The sequence below is a fragment of the Nothoprocta perdicaria genome, unplaced genomic scaffold, assembly GCF_003342845.1.
Source record: "Nothoprocta perdicaria isolate Ctin4 unplaced genomic scaffold, notPer1 scaffold_110, whole genome shotgun sequence".
NCBI lineage: Eukaryota > Metazoa > Chordata > Aves > Tinamiformes > Tinamidae > Nothoprocta > Nothoprocta perdicaria.
In genome coordinates, this window is record NW_020454206.1 from 396912 (window position 1) to 402911 (window position 6000).

The 6000-nt window shown below is 62.2% G+C and overlaps 1 protein-coding gene across 1 annotated transcript in view; it reads right to left on the minus strand.

Annotated features, from left to right (window-relative positions):
* The window catches only part of PSD (pleckstrin and Sec7 domain containing), a 38120-nt gene extending 32781 nt beyond the window's left edge, over window positions 1-5339 (minus strand). Inside the window, exons 1-4 of the mRNA XM_026050570.1 lie at window positions 4825-5339; window positions 4452-4710; window positions 4270-4372; window positions 3446-3914 (exon numbers count right to left, since the gene is read on the minus strand). Of these exons, the coding sequence (XP_025906355.1) occupies window positions 3446-3914; window positions 4270-4372; window positions 4452-4710; window positions 4825-5339 (1346 nt within the window). The remainder of the gene's footprint in view (window positions 1-3445; window positions 3915-4269; window positions 4373-4451; window positions 4711-4824) is intronic.
* Between the last annotated feature and the right edge of the window lie 661 nt (window positions 5340-6000).

Below are 6000 nucleotides of genomic sequence, written 5' to 3' on the forward strand. Positions count from 1 at the left end.
CACACGAATGTCCCAGTCCCTGGTGATGAGGTTCACCCRTGGGCTCCGAGCCACTGAAATGGAGCAGCCACAGTTGCAGGGAAGGACTGGCCAGTTCTCCCTGCTGGTGCTGCCCAGCACTGTGGTCCCTGGCAGGAGSGCGAAGACGAGGCCAGTTCTCTCCGTCGAGGCCCTCAGGGACCTCCTCTCATCACCAACACCCCAGGCCCATGACTACAGCCCTGCCATGCCCCATTCCTCCTGCTGGCACGGAGGCAGCAGGAGCTGCACYGGGGTCCCAGCTCAGCCCGCAGGGGACAAGGCTGTGCACCAGCGCCCGACACTGCTTCCCCTAACGCCCCTCTCAGCAAAGCTCATCTGCGGACAAGCACTGAAGGCTCCTCGCGCTCGCCCAGGCTCCTTCGCCTGCAGCCCTCTCCTCCCGCTGGCCTGCGGCTGAGCTTAGTGCCAGCCCCTTAGCGGTGCCCCAGTGCCAGCCCCTTAGCGGTGCCCCAGTGCCAGCTCAGCCGCCGTGCTCAGCTGCAGGGCAGGCTCCACGCCGCACCTCCCCGGGCGCCGCAATCATTCAGCCCCACTGCTCCCCCACTACAACATACTGGCACGGGCACGTGGCCCCTCGCTGCCCAGGCCGTTTGGCATGGGGCGGCTGCATCCAGTGCCCAGCCCCAGCTCTGCGGCCACACCGAGCTCCGCGGCTCTGCTTCAGCRCAGCACGAGCGCCTTGTGGCTACTGAGACAGGTTAAGCACCAGGCTTAAGCGTTATGCTTAAGCGCTTGATTAAAATCGTCGCCTTAACCACTTTTTAATCCCCAGCAAGGCTCACCCTGCAGCTATTTTCTCTGTGCAAGTAGCTGATTTTCCAAGGGTTTTCCTGGTCCAGGCTGCCCTGGTGGCCAGTTGAGACAGCTCTGCCTCCCTGCACTCCTGCACCTGCCAGGGCACCGGGGACCACGGTGCAAACGCCCTCGGCCACCCTATCTGCCAAGCCACCGGTGCCACGGGCCACGCTGGCCCTCCTGGGCACCAGCAACGGGAGCTTGGCAGCCACAGCCAATGCTGCTCCGGGAGAAGGGATTTGAGCCCGTTCCTGCTGACAGGTCTCAGCTCTCCGGGACTAATGGGACTAAAGACAGTAAAGGCTTAGASTAGTCATTAGAGCGGTAGATCCGACTCTAAATATATTCAGCAAGCAGACAGGCTGGAAGAAGATGCTGCTTCTTCTGTCACTTTTCTTYGCTTGTTTGATTTTGCGCTGGATTTTTCAGACAGACATCCTGCCTGCTGTTAGCTTGCTCGYTTACTTTGGGATGGTAAATCACACAAGATGCTCTTTGCCCAAAATATCAAGGGCAACAAGATAGCGTCAAGCCAAAATCCCCCCTTAAGGCCCTTAAGGCTAGATTTTCAAGGGGATTTACATGCCTAGATGCTGTGAATTAGCATCCAAAGGGAATTGGGTGCTTCAGTAATATTGTGGGGTTGGTTCTTCCCAGCTAATAACAACCTGTTCTGCAGAGCAACTGCTGGGATCACATCCCAAAACACTCGTGCCTTCATTAGGGCTGGCCTGGCTGAGAGCAGCGCTCAGAGCAGCAGTGCAGCTGCTGGAGGGCTGCTCTAATCCCCTCCAGCTCCGCCACGTCTTTGAGCAGGCAAGGCAGAAAGCCTCCAGTAGAAAACATCATTACTAGGGGCTGGCAGAGACGAAGGAGGACTGCAGCTGCAGAGCACAGAATAGTGCAGAAGCAAAATAAAACTGATTGTAACAYAGATATAAATCAAGCTCACATTTCTGGACTACTGATTTTCAAAGTGTTGTCCACAGAACCTGCACCTCACTGGGAACAGTTTTGGGGGGGCACAAATGCAAAAGTCTGAAAGCCACATGGCAAAGAAGCCATGTAAAAGGAATGTGATACCCCCTATATACCTACTGGTAATGGGACACAGAGCACCGAGCTTGGGAACAGTACTACGTTTAAGCACAGATTTCTAGCACTGCCTGGGGAACTACACAGCGGCTGCAGGGGACAAACAGCAGGTCTAGGACTGCAGCTCATACACAGTGACTTAGTATACACCTGGAAATACAACAATGCCATATAATACAACTTGCGTGCAGCAATAATACTATCATTTTAGACCTTGCTCAAAACTTGTCACAAATTTGTTTGGATAAAAGTACATTTGCTATTAAAATTTTATTTTCAGCTTTTCTGCACAATCTTATGTTTTGGAGGAACAGGCAGGGAGAGACACATCTGTCCCCTCTGCTTGCAAGGCAAGAGCCGGAGCAGCCCGCGGCAGACCAGCTCTCCCTGTCAAGCACACACTGCTACATCCATTTCAGCACAGGCACTCCATGCTTTTCTTTCCCAAGGCAGGGGCACCACTACAGGACCTGGGGCTATTTCCTTTATCATCTCTTTTCAGTGCCAACATCAAAAACATCCCCATTCCCGCTCCTTGGCCCTCCTYGCGCACAGGCCGGGCTGCAAGCGCCTGCCGCTCGCCCGTGGCTACCGCCCGCTCTGCTGTGGCCAGCAGCCCCCGGCGCGGGCGAGACCTCTCCTCGCGGCCAACCTGCCGCCTGCTCAGCAGGGCCAGCACCATCCGCAGGCTCTGCGTCATGCCCCGAGCGCTCTTCTTCTAGTCTCCTGCTCTGCCTGTCCATCCTCCGAGCTCATTCACTAGACACATGGGTGTCCGACGCCGCACTCCAGTAGCCCACTTGGCCCTTGCCACCAGGCTAGAAGGCCCCATCTGCCATTGGGCCCACATCCTGACTGCCAGCGCCCAGTACAGGACAGACAACACCTCAGGGACATGAGCTGGCCAGATGCATGGGCAATTGAATGATAACTATAGCATCCTCTGCTGTCATCAGCACCCCATTAAAGAATATTTTGCCATGCAAACAAAAAATGATGCTGGACACAACAGTATGGAAAGGCTCGTTYCAAGTCAAGAAGTCCCAAACACTTTCCTGAACAAAGCAAATAACCAGTGTGGCCAAGCAAGAGGGTTCATGCCCTGTTACCAGGGCACGGACATCTGTGGAGGACAGCGTGGCCAGTGCCCAGCAGTGCAGAGCACCACCAAGGACAGCATGGACTCAGGTGTCCTAATGCTGTCACCTGAAGGCCAGGCAGGATGGGGGAGGCAGGAGGGCATTAAGGTGGCAGGGAACCCTTGGGCCGCGGCGCCGGCAGCTGACCTGGCCGGCGAGTCTCCCTGCAGGAGCAGATCTGAGGCACAGTGCCCTGTGCTGAATTGCCAGCACCACCTCCCTTCCCAGGGAGCCCTTCCCAGCCTTGCCCAGCGCCACGAGGCAGGACAGGGCCCCAGCCCTGCTGCTCACACTGGCCTGGACCCTCTTCGCCACACACAGGGGATAAGAGAGCAGGCGCGAGGAGCGCTCTGCCCTCGCGCCCGCAGCCTCACCTTCGSCCGCTCCGCCTCGTCGCCTCAAACACCTCGTCATCCTCGTCGGCCTCGCCGTCCCGCGTGCCGCCAGCGGYGCCCTCGCGCTGGCGCTCGGCGGCAGCCGGGGCAGGGGGCTCCTCCGGCGTGCTGTCCCTCCTGCCCGGYGTGCCCGTGAAGCTCGGGTTGCTCTCGCTGTCCTTCTGGCTCTCAATAGCCGAATCCACCTCGTCCTTCTCGGCCAGGATGTCGTCGATGTTGGTTTCRCGGTAGCACCTCAGTGGCACGGTGTCCAGGTCTGTCTCAGAGTACTTCACCGTCCTCCKTATAATGCCAGTCTCACAGAAGCCAGGCTTCTTGCAGCCCGGAGGAGACATCTCTATCTCCACCTCCACGTGGCTCAGGCTGTGCTCGGCCACCGGCCTCTGCGGCTCCGGGGGCTGCGGCGGGGGCTCGGCCGGGACAGCGGGAGCCTTGGGGACAGAGCAGCCTGAAAGAGAGACCAGAGCACTTAGGGACGGGGCCCTGGCCTTGGGGACAGCAGCCACGGCGYGCTGGGGAAGCCGCTGTTGCAATACCGCATGCACGCTGCAAACAGGCTCACACATGCAAYGGGACACGCGGGAGGGAAGAGCGAGAGCCTGGAGGAGAATGAGCGTGTTGGGAGAGGCGGARATGGGACGGGGTGGACTGCATCGTGCTCGCAGCCTGCACTGCACCGTGGGGACGCGCGCTGGCCTGGGCTCACGGCTCCTCCTGGGCACGCAGGGTTTGTTCTGCACACATTGAGCTGCGAGGATGCCCGTGCCCAGGGTGGGACAACCCCAGCAGGACAACCCGCTCACCTGTCCTGGGAGGGTCCGGAGCACCATAGAAGAATTCCCACTTGGCCCTGGCAACGCGCTGGGCGTGGGCCGAGCTCTCCCGGGGATATGCCCACGAGCTTCCCTGCGGGACACAAGCGCCGTGAGCGGCGGGTGCCCAGGGCAGACACCACAGCCACCCAGCCCGCAGAACCAGCACCTACCTGGAATCGAGGCTCGGGGTTCAGCGGGCTCCTGGCAAAGGGCGCCCGCTCCTCTGGGGGCGTCTGCAGCCCGTTGGTGAGGGAGCTGAAGAGGCAGCTGGTGTTGAGGGCRCAGGCGTCCCTCCCTCCGGGCTGTGCATCCCCCAGGGCCCTGCCCCTGGCCAGCAGCGGGTCGGACAYGGACGCCTCGAGCTTGAGCCTGCGGACGAGCTGCTCCTGCAGCTTGGGCTGTGCCGGAGGGGTGTGTGAGCCGCCGCCRTGCCCGGTCCTGCCGTCGCACACAGGCGGCGAGCCCGGCGCCCGGGTGCTCTCGCAGCCCCCCGGGAGCCTGCCGGGCATGGAGGGCCCCTCCTCTGCGCTGGCGGCCCRGCCCAGCTCCAGGCTGCGGCTCAGGCTGTGGGGCCCGTTGTGCCGCCGGGGCGCCGGGAGGCCGTTGAGCGTCCTCACRCTGGCCTTCTCGATGAAGCGGAAGGTGACGACGGAACTGTGGCCGTCGAGTGCCACCAGTGGGCTGCGGCTGCCCGGCGAGGCCAGCGCAGGGCCTGGGGCGCCATGGCGCGGCGTGCAGGGCGCCGTGGCGCGCCCCGCRCAGCTCCCGGTGCCCAGGAGCCCCGTGTCGGCCGGCGCGCGGGGCGCCAGGGAGCCCGTGCTGTTGTAGAGGCCCGGCGGGCAGCGGCGCGCCTCGGGCGCCAGGCCCTTGCGCAGCAGGTGCAGCCGGCCCGCGTTGAGGTTGGGCGTGAGGCAGCGCGGCGGGCTGCAGGTGCCGGCCTCAGGGCTCGCRGCGCCCGCCAGCCAGGGCCTGTGCTCCGCGTCACGGGCCAACAGCGGCGGYGAGACCGTGCAGCCCTCCTGGGGGCGGACACGGACAACCCCCCCGGCCTGCGCCATCCCCCTGGAGAACGCAGCGGGACGTCAGGTCTGGAGCCAGGCAGGGTGGTGCGGGGGCGGCGAGGAGCTTTCCCAACACCCCTGAGACCACGGCGGCGCTGAAGGGCAACATATCCTTAGGCAGCCCTAAAAAAAGGCAAGAGGCGCAGGTTGGAGGAGAGCAGACACAAGGAGAAGAGGCAGGCAGGAGCCAGACCTGCGACACCCACACGCGTGGRACACGGGTGGCTCAGGAAGAGCGAGCAGCTGGCAGCCCTGTCTCCAGACTCAGGGCTCGTGAGATGTTTAACAACACCAGAAGCAGCAGGGCGCCTCACTTTGAGGTCAGCTTGTGTTTTAAGTACGTCGCACTGCCACGTGCTGCAGCCGGTGTCCGCGGTGCAGACAGAGCTGTCAACGCGCGCGGATCCGAACACCGTTACCACCGCCCTGCCCCGGGGCACTGAGCCTGCTGGCGGAGGGGCGCGTGCSGGGCACACACCCTGGCCCGTGCACAGCCCGCGGGCCTGTCCGCCGCCTCCGCCCGGGGGTGGTGATTTGGCCTCAGTGAGGCTGGAAGCTCTGTGGGGCGACAGCAGCCCGGAGACCTCAGCAGCACCGCATCAGGGTCACTGCTATTCCCTACAGCTGAGCCAAAAATTCACATTTATTGCTCCCCAAG